The 19,608-nt window shown below is 41.7% G+C and overlaps 1 protein-coding gene across 2 annotated transcripts in view; it reads left to right on the forward strand.

Moving 5' to 3' along the window:
* Positions 1 to 8,767, forward strand: part of LOC139573860 (mannosyl-oligosaccharide 1,2-alpha-mannosidase IA-like) — a 216,271-nt gene extending 207,504 nt beyond the window's left edge. For both annotated transcript variants that reach the window (XM_071397788.1, XM_071397789.1), the window contains exons 10-12: positions 966 to 1,138; positions 5,254 to 5,369; positions 6,887 to 8,767. In XM_071397788.1, the coding sequence (XP_071253889.1) occupies positions 966 to 1,138; positions 5,254 to 5,369; positions 6,887 to 7,031 (434 nt within the window). In that variant the 3' untranslated portion in view covers positions 7,032 to 8,767. The remainder of the gene's footprint in view (positions 1 to 965; positions 1,139 to 5,253; positions 5,370 to 6,886) is intronic.
* Positions 8,768 to 19,608: the final 10,841 nt, after the last annotated feature.

Below are 19,608 nucleotides of genomic sequence, written 5' to 3' on the forward strand. Positions count from 1 at the left end.
TGAACGTGATCCATCGTCCTGTAAGAATTTTTTTAAATTCTGTCCCTCTGTTCCGTGACTGTCCCACAAAATCGTTCCCTTGTCCCACAATTGGGCTTTTTAGATGTGGTCACCCTAATTCCACCAGTGGAAGTTTTGCTACTGCAACATGTAACACCATCTTTTCGCATGTGAGGGGAATAACATTATTTCAACCCCACGTGTGAACTTGCAATTCCACATGTGAAATATAACTGCATATCCGATATTCACAAACTGCAATTCACATGTAAGGTGAAAACATGTTATTCTCCTCATGTGAAAAGATGATGTTAACATGTGAAATATAATTTCACGTGAAATTTAAGCTTAACATGTGTGTGTGATTTCACATGTGAAAATGCAAATGTGATGTGTTTTTTTGATTTGGCAAATATCCCACTACGGTTTGGGGGGAAAAACACAATATGTGAAACATGCGTCATGTAACATACGTAGTAATACACACTCATCCTGATTGCGGTTCAAAATGTGAAATGTTGCCATGCCAATGGTCTTAACCTGAACTCCTAATGTACTAGAAATTGCTACCCAGATTAGCAACCATTGTGCTACTGTAGATGGGAATCCTGTTCACATGCTGTCGCTATGGCCTTCCAGAGTGGCAGCCGGCTAACAGAGAGAGAATGTGTAGACCAACTGGGGAACAGGTCTTTATTGTAGAGCTCATTTTCCATGACTTTTTAGAGCGTAATGTCAGAATCGCGACTGTGTGCCAGGGCTATATTATTTATAGTGCGTTGCTAATTCACCCACAGCTATGTTGTTCATTTTGATTTTTTTTCAGTACCTCAGAAGACCGATTGAACAAACGATTAACTTAAATATAAATGGACTCAAATAAAATTCCTCATCCCCCATGTTTTTTTTTTTTTTAAGTACATAATTTAATCTGTTCACTCTGTGTCTCTCTAATCTCCCTTTAGCTACGAAATTAGGGCCCGAAGCATTCCGATTCGACGGTGGGGCAGAAGCCACGGCGACCAGACTGAGTGACAGATACTACATCCTGCGGCCGGAGGTCATCGAGAGCTACATGTACATGTGGAGGTTGACCCATGACCCAAAGTACCGGGAGTGGGGCTGGGAGGCAGTGGAGGTGAGTCACGCAGACGTTAACGTTGCACCGTCTTCATGATGCAGCCATGATGTCACTAAAGTAATGACTTGTAACTCTGGTACTTTATCCTCAAAATATCTTCTGGTTTTATTTGTTACATTTTGATGAGCAATGAGTTTACACTGAGTGGAGATCTGGTGCTTATCATGAAAGTGCATTTAACAAGGATGTTTAAAAGAACAATAAAACAGTGATTCTAGAATGTGTTTTTGAAATATGACTGAAAACACATTCAGATGTCGGATCTTAACTTGATCACTCTTGTGGCAGAGAATTTTCCTGCAGCATCAGGAAATTCAAACGAGTCCCTGAAAAATAGCAGCTATCTTTTCTCCATGTGGGGGCAGTCGAGTCATTTGGATCAGGGCTTGCTATCAAAATAATTTTCTCTCCCGCTCGCTTAAACGCTAAGCCTAGGTCCTACTACTGTAAGATTCAAATGTACAAAAAATTTGTCTGAAATGCAGTATTACACATCAACTGTCGTTTTATCATTTTATATAGCTTAATAACACAAGATAAATATTGGTCTACATACAAGTTTCAGGTGGATCCAAAGGTAAAAATGTAGTTCTGTCGTGGCCTGAGGTGGTCGAGCTGCTAGGGCTGCTGCCTTCAGCGCGCACATATAGGCCTACCGTGTAGGTCTACCACGCCTTTCTGGCACAAATGAAGTCGGAAGTTTACATACACCTTAGACAAATACATTTCAACTCAGTTTTTCACAATTCCTGACATTTAATCCTAGTAGAAATTCCCTGTCTTAGGTCAGTTAGGATCACCACTTTATTTTAAGAATGTAAGAATAAAATTAGAAAGAATGATTGGTTTCAGCTTTTATTTCTTTCATCACATTCCCAGTGTGTCAGAAGTTTACATACACTCAATTAGTATTTGGTAGCATTGCCTTTAAATTGTTTAACTTGGGTCAAACGTTTTGCGTAGCCTTCCACAAGCTTCCAACAATAAGTTGGGTGAATTTTGGCCCATTCCTCCTGACAGAGCTGGTGTAACTGAGTTAGGTTTGTAGGCCACCTTGCTCACACATGCTTTTTCAGTTCTGCCCACATTGTCCATAGGATTGAGGTCAGGGCTTTGTGATGGCCACTCCAATACCTTGACTTTGTTGTCCTTAAGCCATTTTGCCACAACTTTGGAAGTATGCTTGGGGTCATTGTCCATTTGGAAGACCCATTTGCGACCAAGCTTTAACTCCCTGACTGATGTCTTGAGATGTTGCTTCAATATATCCACATAATTTTCCTTCTTATGATGCCATCTATTTTGTGAAGTGCACCAGTCCCTCCTGCAGCAAAGCACCCCCACAACATGATGCAGCCACCCCCGTGCTTCACGGTTGGGATGGTGTTCTTCGGCTTGCAAGCCTTCCCCATTTTCCTCCAAACATAACGATGGTCATTATGGCCAAACAGTTCTATTTTTGTTTCATCAGACCAGAGGACATTTCTCCAAAAAGTACGATCTTTGTCCCCATGTGCAGTTGCTTTTTTATGGTGGTTTTGGAGCAGTGGCTTCTTCCTTGCTGAGCGGCCTTTCAGGTTATGTCGATATAGGACTTGTTTTACTGTGGATATAGATACTTTTGTACCTGTTTCCTCCAGCATCTTCACAATGTCCTTTGCTGTTGTTCTGGGATTGATTTGCACTTTTCGTACCAAAGTACGTTCATCTCTAGGAGACAGAACGCGTCTCCTTCCTGAGCAGTATGACGGCTGCGTGGTCCCATGGTGTTTATACTTGCGTACTATTGTTTGTACAGATGAACGTGGTACCTTCAGGCGTTTTGAAATTTGCATTTGAAAGTTATCTTTCTGAGGTCTTGGCTGATTTCTTTAGATTTTTCCATGATGTCAAGCAAAGAGGCACTGAGTTTGAAGGTAGGCCTTGAAATACATTCACAGGTACACCTCCAATTGACTCAAATTATGTCAATTAGCCTATCAGAAGCTTCTAAAGCCATTACATCATTTTCTGGAATTTTCCAAGCTGTTCAAAGGCACAGTCAACTTAGTGTATGTAAACTTCTGACCCACTGGAATTGTGATACAGTGAATTATAAGTGAAATAATCTGTCTGTAAACAATTGTTGGAAAAATTACTTGTTTCATGCACAAAGTAGATGTCCTAACCGACTTGCCAAAACTATAGTTTGTAAACAAGAAATTTGTGGAGTGGTTGAAAACGAGTTTTAATGACTCCAACCTAAGTGTATGTAAACTTCCGACTTCAACTGTAAATCAATCTCCCGATTGACTTGATTTATTTACACATTTCAAATATTATTCCAGGGATATTTTACCCCTGATCTTGATAAGAAATGACCATACCAGACACTTTAGGATAACATAAATAGGAAACAAATAAAATAATAACAATAGGTTACACCAACAGTTTCCATTCATACAGTGTTGGGTAATTGCCAAAGTAGAATTTTGATGGTAAATGATTAAATACTTTATTTCGATTGCACAGAATGTTTGTCAAATAGATACATTGCCCTTCTGTTCACAAAGGACTAAGTTGTTCTGATTACAGTACCAACCGTGTGTGTTGAATATAGTCAATCTCTGAACTGACAAACTGAGCTAATTGATCAGTTCAGTGATTGACTAAATTCAACACACCTGGTCTTCCAGGTCGGTTAAATCAAAAACCAGCATACGCTGCAGCTCTCCAGGAATAGGGAATAGGAATAGCCTACCCCAAACTGTTAACCTTCGAGTTGTTCCGGTTTTAACCCTGTAACCCAGCAGCGTCCAACTCATTCCATGGAGTGTCTGCAGGTTTGAGTTTTTTCCTTTCAAATAAGCCCTAGACAACCAGGTGTGGGGAGTTCCTTACTAATTAGTGACCTTAATTCATCAATCAAGTGCAAGTGAGGAGCGAAAACCCACAGACACTCGGCCTTCCGTGGAATGAGTTTGACAACTGTGCTGTAACCCTGCGCAATTAATCTTGTAAACGTGCGGAATTAATGCGTCCAAAAAATACATTCATCCATGAGTCAAAGGGTAGTGGGCCGGATTCAAAGCCATGCCAACTCTGGCATATGTGTGCCGGGTTTAGTGGCTGTAACTGTAGGACCACATAGGCACTGAGAAAACCAATAATGTATTATACCTGTTGCTTGCCTTCAACATATAATAAAACAATAATATATTTTTTTTTATCTGATTTTCCTCCTGCGACAAAAGGGGTCAAATTAAGATCTGACATCTGTACTGGTCTCTGTCCATACGTATTCTCTCGAGGACCTAATGTACAGTACATATAATTGAACACGGTCAAGGCCCTGCGATGCTACATCTGTCAAGGCAGTGTGAGGGCAGAACTAGCCAGGCTGATTAGCATAGTTTTACCCCTTGACAAAGGCAGACTAATGCACCATAATTAACACAGACCCCTGTTCTTACTGTTGGATCTGCACGAGAAGAAGCAAAGTGTGGGTTTTACCAACCTTTGTGCCCCATAATTAATGCATGTGTCAACCCTGTCAGTCTGATCACACAGAATGAATGCTAAATCTATCATCCCAACCCCCGTTGCAATGGCTAAGGTGTCCTTTCTACAGCCACATTATTAGCTCTGCCCTCATTTACCACCTCAACCCCAACCTCTTGTTCTCACTCATGCTGCTGGATGCCGTTGAATATTGTATAAGTAGGCTTTATGTTTGGTGTCGTATGAGGTGAATGTGCTGTGAGGTAAAAGAGGGTGTTTGAGGACACGATACTAGGTTGACGCATCTCTCTCTGGTTCTCCATAAACAACCCACGTTCCCTTATTAGGGCCCTGCGACGCTACGTCTGACAAGGCGGCGTGAGGGCAGAACTAGCCAAGTTGATTAGCACATGACTACCCCCTTGACAAACGTTCCCTTATTCGAGGTTGCCCAACTCCAGTACTTGAGAGCTGCAGTCCTACTACTGCAGTTTGATTTGATATGAATTGCAGTCATTACGTCGATAGGCAGGAAGATACTGTCTGTGCCCATTGGCTAACTACTGGTATAATACATGTCCATTTTGACATTAACATCCCTCCTGCGCTCTGCTTTCTATTCTTCACCCCAGGCTCTGGAGCAACACTGCCGAGTCGAAGCTGGTTTCTCTGGCATCCGAGACGTGTACGCCCAGACAGTCAGCCACGATAACATGCAACAAAGCTTTTTCCTCTCCGAGACACTCAAGTAAGTGTTACACGGCCAGTCAACATCCCCCCCCCCTACTGAGAATATACCAGCAAACACTTTGCTTTTAAGATTTGTAAACGGCTACAGAGCTTATTCCGCTAAGTGTAAATGGCATATACAGTTTCTGAGATATACTGTAGTATGAAGTAAATGGCATATGCAGTTTAAAACAGCCTACAGTCAATCGAATTAGCATAATACAAATATCCCCATCAAAATCCGTCAGTTTATGCTAGAGATTTCATTTTGCATGGGCTGCGTCTCAATCCACGGCATCCACCGATGTCGCCCTTCCGCATCTGCGGTGAAAGGTGGCAGAGCTAGAGCGGCGTTTGTCAGACCATGAGACATCCCGAAAAATCTGTCTTCTCACGAAAACGTCTGTAGTAGTTTGACCCCTCTGTGGAAAGATGAGACTCTCACGAACATGAACATGTCGGTTGTTTTGCTCTAGGACGCCCACAAGCCTCACAAGAAAAGAACAAAGAAAATAATTCCTGATCTTTCTTATATCTCTCAGATATAGGACAGACAGTTCATAACACACTTCTTTTAGATTTTTGAGGGGGACTATCTGTTTGTTTGTCCATGTATGAAGCTGTTATTCAATGCATTTCTATGGGCTAATAGCAGTAAGGACAAATTCAATGTTTCATAAAATAATTGTTTTATTTTTATACCTTTAAGGATCCTAAAACTTAAAATCAAATAGATAAATTATCCTTGGTATGAACATCTTAAAACAATTCCATACGTTAGCTTAGTAGAACCCCCATCCCCCTGGCTTAGACTCTATAGGGTTTTAATGTATTAATCATTTTTTTCTCATTAGCTATGGTATACACTTTCCACCCTATCGACTTTCCTGTCCATCGTGAGAACACTCACATTAGTCTTAAGATATTCACACAATATCTTGAGTGCACTCAAGCACAGTATCTTCATTTCGACATTTACAGACAAACCCTTTCTAAGGTGGGGGGGGTTTTTTATCACGAAAGGAAAAGAAATTGAGGAATTCTGATACAGCTGAAAGACTCCATCTAGCCCCCTCTCAGACTCAAGAGTTTGCTCTGGGCTGGTTAGGTGATGTGGACAATCCACATTGTGATGATGTATCAGACCTAATAGAGCCATGAGGAACTTGTGAGTGCCGTCTGGGCCCCCGTAGATAAAGAACCCTTAAAAACGTTGGTGGGAAAATAAAGCACACGCTTCACCTTGCGGTTGTTCGTCATTTATTGTATTCGTCAAAACTCAATAACTCAGTCAATAGTCGTGAGAAATTACAAAAGACACTTGTTTTACGAAAGCAAAGAATGTCATGTCGTTACATCAGTAATTCATCTATCATTGCCCAACCATGATTAAAACATGTTTTATTGGCTCATACAATAGCATTATAGCCATGATGTATTTGTTTAGATACCCGTAGTCTAGGAGAAAACTAGCCAGCCAATCCTTTATTCTAGCCGTTCGTTTCCCCAGACATTGACGCCGTTTGTCCCTCTCAGGTATCTATACCTGCTCTTCTCTGACGATGACCTGCTGCCTCTGGAAGACTGGGTGTTCAACACGGAAGCTCACCCCCTGCCCGTCGTCCGCAAGAACTGCCTACAGGGGGAGGGAGGGACACACGACAAGACAACCTCGGAGTAGCAGCCTACTGTACAACCACTGCACAACTCACCTGCATACAGACACAGAGTAACACATATTCTTACATCACAAACACACACATATACACACACATGACAACATTACACACAGGTAACAACACCACAACAAAATGCAGGGCCAACGTCCCTTGGGCCCTGTCACAGACTTTCAATTCCTTTCCAGTAAAGGATCTTGTCGTATACGCTGTGATTGTATATCCTTGAGCCGGGCCGGGACTACTTCCTGCCGGCATTACTTTCTGTGGACAATCAAGACGAACATGATTTTCATGAAAAGAGCACCTTTTTTCTTTCCTTCTTTCCTCTGTGAGGAAACCAAGAGTATCTTGCAGACCCAAATGTAATGGGAGGAGTGCTGTGTTATGGGCCATATTGTGAGAGAGAGAGAGAAAACCACTGAGCTTTTTCTTTGATTCTGTTTTTCACCGCAATCGATTAATGATTTCACTTGAGCTTGTCATTGCTTTTTTTTCTGGCTTTTTTCTCTGTCTCTTTGACCAAAGTTGTTCGTTTTTTTGTTCACCCCCTCATAATTCCCTAAACATATTATTTTTTGTGGTGAGATTTGACCAATAGTAAGACGACGGACTAATATGGAGTGTTGAATGGTGTTGAATATTAAATGTATAGACAATTGTGAAATCTAATACTCAAAATCCACCTTAAAGTATTGTTTATTCAGAGTTTCTTTGCAGAAACAGGTTAAATGAATAATAACAGGAATGGGGGAAAATTTTAAACTGAAGAGGTTGTTGGAGAGAGAGACATGTCTTACATGTCCAGGGACCATTTTTATACAGATTTTCTTTATAATTTATTTTGAGTACAATACTGGTGACATATTTTCATCAGGCCAAGTCCGTTTTGAATCCTCCTCACTGCCTTTCAGGGCGTAACTTCACATTGTGTCAGTCCTGTGACTTTAACACAAGTGTCAGTCCTGTGACTTTAACACAAGTGTCAGTCCTGTTATTGTAACACTGTGACACAAGTTACTGTTACTGTAGTACTGTAGAAATGGTGTCAGTCCTGTGACTGTAATACTATACAACGAGTGTCTGTCCTGTGACTGTAAGAAGTGTCAGTCCTGTGACCAACATTGTAACACAAGTGTCAGTCATATTACTGCAACACTATAGAACGAGTGTCAGTCCTGTGACTAAAACACAAGTCTCAGTCCTGTTACTGTAACACAAGCACTCACAACCACCCAAGAGGCAATATCACCACAGCTAGTCCTAGTTGCCGAGTATGACTGGGCTCAAATATGCCTGCCAAAGTTAACAGCCCTCATCGAGAGCTCCAGCTCTCTCAAATCCACAGTGGGGAAAGTTAGGCTTGAGGCTAAGCGTTTGCTAAAATGTACACCGTCGAGGGGAATGTGAACGGCGCTTTCCTATTTCATCCTTATTCGTATCATCACTGCTGTCCAATACAGTTGTGGAGAGAATGTGCTGTACATACCTGGATGAATAGTAATGGACCCCTGTATTAGCTTATCTTCAGTTTCTTTTGTGATTTATTTCACTTAATTGCATAATTATGTTCATTTCTTTTTAATTTGCTTCCCTCAGGTGTTTCTGTAAAAGAGGAAAAAAACGTTTGACTTTAATTATAATTCTGGTTGATATTAATTATTGTTATTACTTATCTTTCATTGTTGAATATTTTCAAATACTGATAAAAGACCTGTGCAACTTTGTACATTTAAAGCAACTTCATTCGATTTGTCTGGATTTTTTTTTGTCTGTCCCTAATATTACTGTTTATGGTTTTTACTGTATGGAGTGTAAAATCTATGTTTGACCTCACCTTCCAACACATTGACTAAGTGTATTTCCAGAATACACAACTGTCAACTTAACCTATTGATATGGAAGACCTAAGAGCTTCGCCATACTTCACATATGAAACCTCATCACGTATCTGTACCACCAACGCTGCAAATTTGCAAAGCTCCTAAGCTCTGCTCTCTGTAGCTTTGTGCTCCAGGTCTACCAGCACAACGTTTCCTATACCTTAGCAACCAAGGCTGTCAACATCAATATCAGAAAAGATCATTCTCCATGACATCAAGGTTAGAAATATTTACATGGCTCTTGGCTCTTGTTCACGTTGTAGTTCAGGGCCCAGATTCACAAAACCTTCTTAAGAAGCTTTTTATGTTTTTGTTTAAGAAGTGGTTTGTGAATCTGGGCCCAGGTACACTGAACACTGCTGGGGAGTGGGTGTTTGGTTGAGTGTTTGGTTGAGTGAAGCCAGTGGGTGTTTGGTTAAGTGAAGCCAGAAGGTATAGTGTGAAAGAGTGATCCGAACATAGAAGGGCACACCAGCTAAGCCTTCAAACAGTCTGTACATTGAGTACAACTCTTGTGAAGGTAGTTCTTTGCATAACATCTAGACATACTTTATGCCATCTATGTCTCAAAAACTCAACAACTTATTCAATATCATAAATGCATAGTTTTGCGCGGTGTTGGGGAGTAATGAACTACATGTAAACTCCCTTTTTCAGGACCCTGTCTTTCAAAGATAATTCGTACAAATCCAAATAACTTCACAGATCTTCATTGTAAATGATTTAAACACTGTTTCCCATGCTTGTTCAATGAACCATAAACAATTAATGAACCTGTGGAACGATCGTTAAGCCACTAACAGCTTACAGACGGTAGGCAATTAAGGTCACAGTTATGAAAACTTAGGACACTAAAGAGGCCTTTCTACTGACTCTGAAAAACACCAAAAGGAATATGCCCAGGGTCCCTGCTCATCTGCGTGAACGTGCCTTAGGCATGCTGCAAGGAGGCACGAGGACTGTAGATGTGGCCAGGGCAATAAATTGCAATGTCCGTACTGTGAGACGCCAGCACTGCAGGGAGACAGGACAGACAGCTGATTGTCCTTTCAGTGGCAGACCACGTGTAACAACACCTGCACAGGATCGGTACATCCGAACATCACTCCTGCGGGACAGGTACAGGATGGCAACAACAACTGCCTGAGTTACACCAGGGACGCACAATCCCTCCATCAGTGCTCAGAATGTCCGCAATAGGCTGAGAGAGGCTGGACTGAGGGCTTGTAGGCCTGTTGTAAGGCAGGTCCTCACCAGACATGACAGACAACAACGTCGCCTATGGGCACAAACCCACCGTCGCTGGACCAGACAGGACTGGCAAATAGTGCTCTTCACTGACGAGTCGTGGTTTTGTCTCACCAGGGGTGATGGTCGGATTCGCGTTTATCGTCGAAGGAATGAGCGTTACAACGAGGCCTGTACTCTGGAGCGGGATCAATTTGGAGGTGGAGGGTCTGTCATGGTCTGGGGCGGTGTGTCACAGCATCATCAGACTGAGCTTGTCATTGCAGGCAATCTCAAAACTTTGCGTTACAGGGAAGACATCCTCCTCCCTCATGTGGTACCCTTCCTGCAGGCTCATCCTGACATGACCCTCCAGCATGACAATGCCACCAGCCATACTGCTCGTTCTGTGTGTGATATCCTGCAAGACAGGAATGTCAGTGTTCTGCCATGGCCAGCGAAGAGCCCGGATCTCAATCCCATTGAGCACGTCTGGGACCTGTTGGATCGGAGGGTGAGGGCTAGGGCCATTCCCCCCAGAAATTTCCGTAAACTTGCAGGTGCCTTGGTGGAAGAGTGGGGTAACATCTCACAGCAAGAACTGGCAAATCTGGTGCGGAGGGTTTGCACTGCATTACTTAAGGCAGCTGGTGGCCACACCAGATACTGACTGTTACTTTTGATTTTGACCCCCCCCCCCCCCCTTTGTTCAGGGACACATTATTCAATTTCTGTTAGTAACATGTCTGTGGAACTTGTTCAGTTTATGTCTCAGTTGTTGAATCTTGTTGTGTTCATACAAATATTTACACATGTTAAGTTTGCTGAAAATAAACGCAGTTGACAGTGAGCGGACGTTTCATTTTTTGCTGAGTTTAGTTCAACTAGTAATTTTACTACATTTTGCAGTAGCTTAGTGGTAGATTAACTAATTTCAAATCTAAGTAGTGTTTTCAGTAGTTAACTTTTTCACAATGTAGCGGTGTAGCTAACTACTGGAACTACACACTACTTTTTTACCATTTAGCGGTGTAGCTAACTACTGGAACTACACACTACTTTTTTACCATTTAGCGGTGTAGCCAACTACTGGACCTACACACTACTTTTTTACCATTTAGCGGTGTAGCTAACTACTGGAACTACACATACTTTTTTGGCAAAAAACAAATATGGGTGAAGTAGGAAATAATTCCCTTTCTTTTTCGGCATTAGACCTGGAAAATGTTCACGTGAAAAATTGTTTTTGTGTTTAATAGGCTAAATTACACATTCTGTTAACATATAACCCCAAAGTGATCGGTTCTTGCCATTTGTTGTCTATGACATTTCAGATTTACCTATGATAATTTATCACAAAAGAGTTTGGATGTAGTGAACTACTCTTTCAAAGTAACTTTATTTGAGTAAACTGCATGTTCTTCAGGGTAGCTTGAGTGTAGCTTAACTTCTTCCAATGCGAAGTAATTGGTAGCTTGTTAAACTATATTTTCAGAATAGCTTCCCCAACACTGGTTTTGTGCTGCTTGGATTCATTGCTAGTATATCAGTTTGCGTTTTAATGTAATCTTTCCTCATTGATTTTCATGAGAGGAGATGAGGTGCTCACTGAGTGATGAAATTTGTTTCATTGTTTGCACAGGGGAAGTTCATTACAGATTTAATTGATGGGGGGAAGTCTCCAGGATAGGTAAGGTTCCAGCAATTAGGAATAGAAAATTAATAATGTGGGTTTAGTCATCACACCAATGGATCACAGAAGGGACAATTTCATTTCATTCTGCTCCAAATAGTATACCTGCACATGTAACCAGAATGGCTCATCCAAATCAAATTATTAGAATTGTATTATATGATTACAAAATAGATTATATTTGGCACATTTTGTCAACAGAGCAAATGTCCATTGCTTAGGTAATGTTTTAAGTCAAGCAGACAAAAACAAACAGACAATAGTATTTTCTTAGAAATGCCCGAAAACGTCCCACTTTCTTCCCTTTCACAATGTTTTTTGAGTCAAACAGAGACAAAGACATGCTGACATACTAAGAGATGCCTTAGCTTTAAATTCTTAGAAAGAAAGAAGGTGAGAGCAAGGGAGCATGGTGTGCATCCATGAGCAGCCCTGTTCGGTGTTGGGGGCTACGGATGGGGGGGATTACGGTCCATTTGAATGCACCTGGGACTGAGACAGATAATCCCTCCTGTCTTTTTCCCCCCGTAATAATTCTGGTGAAACAGAGCAGAGGAGACGGTGGGGGCCAGTCACCGCTGCTTAGTGGGCGGCCATTGTTATCTTCCTCTCACAGCTTGGTCTCGGAGCCCCCACACGGCTCACTTACGGCCTCCATAGCTCTCCCCGTGTTGGGGCCCTATGTGCATGTACTGCTATCAATATGGCCGCCTCGCAGAGGAAGGTCTGACAACGCTTGGCGTGGACCTGGTGTGTGTGCGGACAACAAAGGGGAATGGCAGGGGATTTATATTATCGTCAGTGTGTACTGTAAAGAAGAGGGGAGGGAGATGTGTTGTACTAGCATATGCCTGCTCACTTCTCTCTGTCTCTTCCGGTGACCAGGGATGTGCAGCGAGACAGACTCAATAATTCATTTCCTTATAACCTCCCTCTTCAAGGGATGAAATTATGATCAAGATTTGACTGCATGCTCAATGGCTTTTACCCCTGCCCCCTCTCTCTCCTTGTGTCTTGTCTGTGTACACTTTCGTGGTTCTTTTCTCTCAGGGTTTTGAAGAGTAAAAAACGAGAAAGAATTGAAAGATTTTCAGGATAATATTTCAGCAAAAAATAAGAAACTGCCCATATCTAATCTCGTGAAAGGACGGGTTTGTTTTTGACAGCTCTTTGCGGTGAAAGGCCAATTTTCCAAAGGCGGACTCTGCCAGACAATTCTGTGTCCTTGTTCGATGGAAAAGGATGGAAAAAACATAGGGGGAAAGTAAAGGTGAAAAACACATTCAACTTGTTTTATTCCTTACTGTATGTTGTGATAGACGTTCATGTTTCATAAAGTCCTCTTTTGAGCATGGGCGGCAGGTAGCCTAGTGGTTAGAGCATTGGACTAGCAACCAAAAGGTTGCAAGATCAAATCCCTGCGCTGTCAAGGGGAAAAAAACTGACGTTCTTCCCCTGAACAAGGCAATTAACCCACTGTTCCTAGGTTGTCATTGAAAATAAGGATGTGTTCTTAACTGACATGCCTAGTTAAATAAAGGTTAATAAAAAAATAGCAGACCTGATTATGACAGACTGAAGGTCAAATAATGGAGGCAAAAACATTCAGCATTTCCTCAAGCATGATCAAATTCTAATGAATCTCTTTCATTTCAGATTCAATTCATCTCTATCCTCGCTCAATTCTATTCTTATGTTTCCCTCAGTTGGAGATATAGCAGTTTAATGGCTGCTTTTGTTTCAGTGCGATGAAAATGGAGCACAACATTTGATGTATTGGATACAAGCGTTGTTTTACGCTAACTCTGCTTTATTTGGGTGGGGAAAACTGATGCTTGCTGTTGCTTGGAAGACAGGACTACATTCAGTGAGAATGATATTGATTTGAATGCATTGCCAAGAGGATTGAAATACATACCTTTAGGAGATAATTTCACTTTATTTGATGAGTTTAAAAGGTTTCATTATTGGATTACGTTGCTAATCCAATCTCAATGAAAACTGATGTTTTTGTCCAATTTCATGACTATCAAATCTTAATGTCAAGATTGTATGATGTTGGGAAATGATCCTATTTTTCCAGGGCATACAGGCATACTCACATTGCTGTTCAACATTATCATAATAGAGGCCTAATTCTGGAATTGTCCATGGTGTCTTCCAAGTCACCCAGCTTGTGAGAGGAGACAAGGATTTATGTTTTCTCAAACTGTGTGCACGTGAACAGGGATACCTAATCAGTTGCTCAACTGAATGCATTCAACCGAAGTGTGTCTCTGAATCAGAGAGGTGTGGGGGGCTGCCTTAATCGACGTCCACCTCATTGGCACCCGGGGAGCAGTTGTTGTTGGGGGTTAACTGCCTTAGTCAAGGGCAGAACAGCAGATTTTTCCACCATGCCAGCTCTGGGATTTGAACCAGCAACTTTTCAGTTACCTGGCCCAACGCTCGTGAGTCTGGGTGCATGTGGGTGTGTGTTGAGCAGATTCCCCAGAATAAAGGCGTGCTGATTGGTCTGTCAGAAAACTACATCGCCAGCATTTCTCAAGGTCGAATAGTCCTGAGTCCCCCAGCTACCAACACATTGTTAGGGAGAAGGAGCAATCACAGCTGCATCCTCAGCTGCTAACACAGACGTCCACAATAGCACTGGGACCTCATGTTCATTAGAGAACACTGTAGCAAAATATTTTTTCCAACAGAAACAGAAATATACCTTTCTTATTGGACAATTCCAGATAGTACCTCCTCGTTTCGTAACGTTTCCTTCCGTTGCATTACTACTGAACACAACCCTCATGAACACCGAGTTCAACAGAAGAAGACATCCAGTAAAGGAATTTGTTCAAAAGTCTATTCAGTGAACTATTGTATGATTCGTACTGTAGTTTGCAGGATTACATGGTAATTCAAGGTCACACGGTTCAGGGTTAAAATTACAGAGAAGACAATGTGAGCAAAACAACAATGGCGAATTATTCTGCCTCAGTAAACGTCAATGACTGTTTATGCTGTTTTTGGAGCTGGTGATTTGCAGTCTGTCAGCAGTTGCCAGAGTGAAGCAGGCTCTTATGCCAATTAATGTTTTATTTTTTTCTCCTGAGGCTTTGAATAATCAGAGAGCCTATTTCAGAATGTCTGTCCTGATTAATCTAACGCAAATGTTCTACCAAGTTCATTGTAATCAATATGCAGTTGTCACTCACAGCGCTTTATACTATGCATACCGCCCTCTCTGTTACATTACAGTGACTGCAGTTGAGAGATTTTTGGCTTTAAAAACTTTGGAACGAGCCCTGTTTTCTCAGCAGGTGGTGTTCTGACAATGGTTTGAGGGCTCTCTAGCTTTCTCTTTCGATATTATGTATTTTCATATAGGAGATTGTTTTCTCTTGTTATTGTGCAGGTGCATTTGAATGGGCTTCATACCATCATTTTGTTTTAACAGCAGTATCCTAAAATCAACATGGGTGTGAGTTTTGCCTAGTTTATTCCAAGCCATAACAATTTTGTTAAAGGAAAACCTGCATTATGCTTTTAACACATGTCAATTATGTGTGTTCTGATGGGTATGTGCAAAAGCTTTTTGGAACACACATAGACTGACGACGCTCTAGAATACAAAATATGTTAACAGGATAATTGTTTAAACTGAAAGGTGTTTTTGTCTGTGCAGTGTTTCCTGGCTGTCTCACAATATTGATTGAAATGAAACTCATTGCTCAGAGATTCTGTTGTGTTTTACAGGATAATAGGCAGGCTATGCCTGATTTAAAGGTTGTTGTAGTCACTTATTGCATTTCTAATGATTCAACCAGGGTCGAACAGCATTGAGCACCACATCCTTGAGAAGAATAACACTTAACCATGGTTTTACATGAGCATTTGCAGGGTTAGTTTGAATTGTGTGCTGGCATTATGTCTAGACTCTAAATAGTTACATGGACCTCTTCAACTGAGGAGCGGCAGTAATCTATGTACAGATGCTGAGCCCTGAGTGGAGCTCTGGAGAAATCTTATCATCTTTGTAACCCACAAACTATCGACTAGGATCATTTTGACCCAAGAGGTATATTGTAGATTTCATAGCCCAAAGGTGGTTTATTAAAAAAAATCGTTTTTTTTCATGACTTCAATCAACTTGTTCATAATCCATCTAAATAATTTTTTTGTGTTTCTGTATCACTGTGAACTTTGTTTTTAAAAATGTAACTCCTTTGTGGCCATTTTGACCCCAACCACAAATACATAATTCTGCCTATAGAAATGGTATAGATAGGACCTTTACTTAAATCTAGGTTTCTCTGGAGGGGGATCTGAATCAGTGATTTTGACCAGGTAGACAGATCATCTATAGAGATATGTGACTCACCACCTGGACTCGGTCTTATGTAGCAAATTTTTTTAAACTTTTTTTATTTTTTTTTACGTTGGTTAGAAGTAGAGCTACAAAATATATATCATACACTGTATTTTTGAGGAACAATGGGAAAGTAATCCTGCTTTGAAAGTTGATACACTTGTAAAATCTCTTTTGAGAAAAGGGCCATTGAATATTTTGGTACCTACTGGAGAGCGCTCCTTCAGCATTGTTCACACCCTCTTAAGTCAGCCCCACCCATCTCTTTAAGGATATACATGTGAGGTCATGTGCTAAACAGTGAGTAGTGTAGTAAAGATTAAGACAAAAAAAGACTAGTAAAAGTAAACTTAAACTAGTAAAGTTGACGGATAGCCAGGGGCACACTCCAACACTCCCAATCAGAGACATCATTTACAAACAAAGCAATTGTGTTTAGTGAGTCTGTGTGGTATGTCACAAAGTCATGTTACAACCACACATACTGTATCTATATTCATTTTTTATATTAATATTTTGCTAAGTCTTGCTAAGTGGATGGGTCTCTACAGAAGGTGTAAATGGTTCAGCCAAATGGTTACTTGCATAGTAGCAATATCAGAAATAGACAGTGTCAATATAAATCAAATAACATACCGAATGTACACGAACAGGATCAATAACGATAGTGGTAGACGAGGTAGTTATATGCATACAATCAGGGGTAAAGTGGCTGAGCAGCAAGATGAAAAAAAATAGTAGCAGCAACATATTTGATCAATCCAAGATGGCTGCACAGTAAGACGTGTATATCTGTCTTTATCTTATCCCGTGTCTTATCCCTTGTAAATAGCCAGTCTTTTTTCGTATATATCTTAATCTCACTTTGCTTTCCACCTTGCTACCCCTACCCCGGTCAACAACTCTGCACCCCTCACAGCAACTTGCCCAAGCCTCCCCCATTTCTCCTTCACCCAGATCCAGATAGCTGATGTTCTGAAAGAGCTGCAAAATCTGGACCACTACAAATCAGCTGGGCTAGACAATCTGGACCCTCTCTTTCTAAAATTATCTGCCGCAATTGTTGCAATTACTATTACTAGCCTGTTCAACCTCTCTTTTGTATCGTCTGAGATCCCCAAAGATTGGAAAGCTGCTGCGGTCATCCCCCTCTTCAAAGGGGAGACACTCTAGACCCAAACTGTTACAGACCTATATCCATCCTACCCTGCCTTACTAAGGTCTTCGAAAGCCAAGTTAACAAACAGATCACCGACCATTTCGAATCCCACCGTACCTTCTCACTATGTACTCTGGTTTCCGAGCTGGTCACGGGTGCACCTCAGTCACGCTCAAGGTCCTAAACGATATCATAACCACCATCGACAAAAGACAATACTGTGCAGCCGTATTCATCGACCTGGCCAAGGCTTTCGACTCTGTCAATCACTGCAGTCTTATTGGCAGACTCAACAGCCTTGGTTTCTCAAATGACTGCCTCGCCTGGTTCACCAACTACTTCTCAGACAGAGTTCAGTGTGTCAAATCGGAGGGCCTGTTGTCCGGACCTTTGGCAGTCTCTATGGGGGTGGCACAGGGTTCAATTCCCAAGCCGACTCTTTTCTCTGTATACACCAATGATGTCGCGCTTGCGGCTGGTGATTCTCTGATCCACCTCTACGCAGACGACACCATTCTGTATACTTCTGGCCCTTCTTCAGACACTGTGTTATCTAACCTCCAGACGAGCTTCAATGCCATACAACTCTCCTTCTGTGGCCTCCAACTGCTCTTAAATGCAAGTAAAACTAAATGCATGCTCTTCAACCGATCGCTGCCCGCACCTGCCCGCCCGACTAGCATCACTACACTGGACGGTTCCGACTTAGAATATGTGGACAACTACAAATACCTAGGTGTCTGGTTAGACTGTAAACTCTCCTTCCAGACTCATATTAAGCATCTCCAATCCAAAATTTAATCTAGAATCAGCTTCCTATTTCGCAACAAAGCATCCTTCACTCATGCTGCCAAACATACCCTCGTAAAATTGACCATCCTACCGATCCTTGACTTCGGTGATGTCATTTACAAAATAGCTTCCAACACTCTACTCAGCAAATTGGATGCAGTCTATCACAGTGCCATCCGTTTCATCACCAAAGCCCCATATACTACCCACCACTGCGACCTGCACGCTCTCGTTGGCTGGCCCTCACTTCATACTCGTCGCCAAACCCCCTGGCTCCAGGTCATCTACAAGTCTTTGCTAGGTAAAGCCCAGCCTTATCTCAGCTCACTGGTCACCATAGCAGCACCCACCCGTAGCACGGGCTCCAGCAGGTATATTTCACTGGTCATTCCCATAGCCAATTCCAACTTTGGCCGCCTTTCCTTACAGTTCTCTGCTGCCAATGACTGGAACGAATTGCAAAAATTACTGAAGCTGCAGACTCATATCTCCCACACTAACTTTAAGCATGAGATATCAGAGCAGCTTACAGATCATTGCACCTGTACATAACCCATCTGTAAATAGCCCATCCAACTACCTCATCCCCATATTGTTACTTATTTTATTTTGATTTTTTGCTCCTTTGCACACCAGTATCTCTACTTGCACATTCATCTTCTGCACATCTATCACTCCAGTGTTTATTTGCTAAATTGTAATTATTTTGCCACTACGGCTTATTTATTGCCTTACCTCCCTAATCTTACTTCATTTGCACACACTGTATATAGACTTTTCTATTGTGTTATTGACTGTACGTTTGTTTATTCCATGTGTAACTCTGTGTTGTTGTTTATGTCGCACTGCTTTGCTTTATCTTGGCCAGGTCGCAGTTGTAAATGAGAACTTGTTCTCAACTGGCCTACCTGGTTAAATAAAGGTGAAATAGAAGAAAAAAAATATGGCGTGTGTGTTAGGAGAGAGTAATGTGAATAGAGGCACTGCAGATAGTGCTGATGACTGGTCTGTCCAAACCACGCATGAACAAGGGAATCTATATTCGGAGACCCTGTTTCTGTCCTACCCTCGACTTTGTTGCAGGGCATGTGATGTCCATGGCTTCTTTGTCACAAAACTCCCTGATCTTCTCAAAAAGATACGTTTGTCTAGATGTGTCCAGTCCAGGTGGTGCTTGTACAGGCATACCAGGAGGAAGGATGTCAGCGTTGCACAGCAGCTGATTCCCGACTGAGTCCGAACGCTCCTTGGTGACAACAACACCAGGCTCCAGAGCGTTGAAGCTGTAAAACAGGAAATAACACAAAACAATGTGAAGACATTACAACCTTGCACAACATCAATTCACCTCCCAAGTTTAGATAAGAAGAATAACCTCATACAATGCAATGAAATGTTATATTCACCTGAAGTGCTGGTACTGCTTGATCTGTGGCATTAGCCAGAGAATACTGGGATTATGGTGATA

Source organism: Salvelinus alpinus, chromosome 4 (genome assembly GCF_045679555.1).
Source record: "Salvelinus alpinus chromosome 4, SLU_Salpinus.1, whole genome shotgun sequence".
Lineage (NCBI taxonomy): Eukaryota > Metazoa > Chordata > Actinopteri > Salmoniformes > Salmonidae > Salvelinus > Salvelinus alpinus.